The 600-nt window shown below is 58.8% G+C and overlaps 1 protein-coding gene across 1 annotated transcript in view; it reads left to right on the forward strand.

Annotated features, from left to right (window-relative positions):
* CUL9 (cullin 9) overlaps positions 1 to 600 on the forward strand; it is a 38,085-nt gene that overhangs the window by 16,926 nt on the left and 20,559 nt on the right. Inside the window, exons 17-18 of the mRNA XM_015572211.1 lie at positions 196 to 301; positions 569 to 598. Of these exons, the coding sequence (XP_015427697.1) occupies positions 196 to 301; positions 569 to 598 (136 nt within the window). The remainder of the gene's footprint in view (positions 1 to 195; positions 302 to 568; positions 599 to 600) is intronic.

The raw sequence follows: 600 nt of genomic DNA on the forward strand, positions 1-600 counted from the left end.
TGGATTTGGAGTCATTGGGCAATTTTCAGTGGAAAGTATGAACTTGAAGCCACTTGGGGGAAGATAAAGGCAAAAGCAGGGTCTAGGGAGGACTGGTGCTTAAGCAGAGGGACAGGAGTCTGACGAGGTGGTGGGTTGAAGTTGTGAGCTAAGCTCAGTGCCCTGGTTCTGACTGACCCCTCTCTCCTCTCCCAGGCAGCTGACTCTGCTGGTGGCCAGTGAGGACTCCAGTTACATGCCGGCCAGGGTGGTGGTGTATGGGGGTGACAGCGCCAGCTGCATCAGCACTGAGCTCAACATGGTGGGGACCTCGTGATCCCCCCGCCCCTTACTCTCCATCCTCCTGTTTGTCCCAGGGCCTTATCAGAAGGGCCCACCCCTCGGGAATTCCATATCCCTTCCTCCTCGTGAGCAGTGAGTGGAATTAAGGATGTGGACCCGAGTGGGTCCGTGGGCTCCGTGCAGGAGCAGTGATGGGCACACAACGTCACAAACGTGGTTGCTGTCAGCAGTCCTTCCAGCCCCGCCCTGAAGGCGACAGCCCTCCCTCTTCTCCCCTGCCCGCCAGGTGAATGTGGTGCCTTCCGCCAGCCGGGTGGT

This window comes from Myotis davidii, unplaced genomic scaffold (assembly GCF_000327345.1).
Source record: "Myotis davidii unplaced genomic scaffold, ASM32734v1 scaffold167, whole genome shotgun sequence".
In the NCBI taxonomy this organism is placed as follows: Eukaryota; Metazoa; Chordata; class Mammalia; order Chiroptera; family Vespertilionidae; genus Myotis; species Myotis davidii.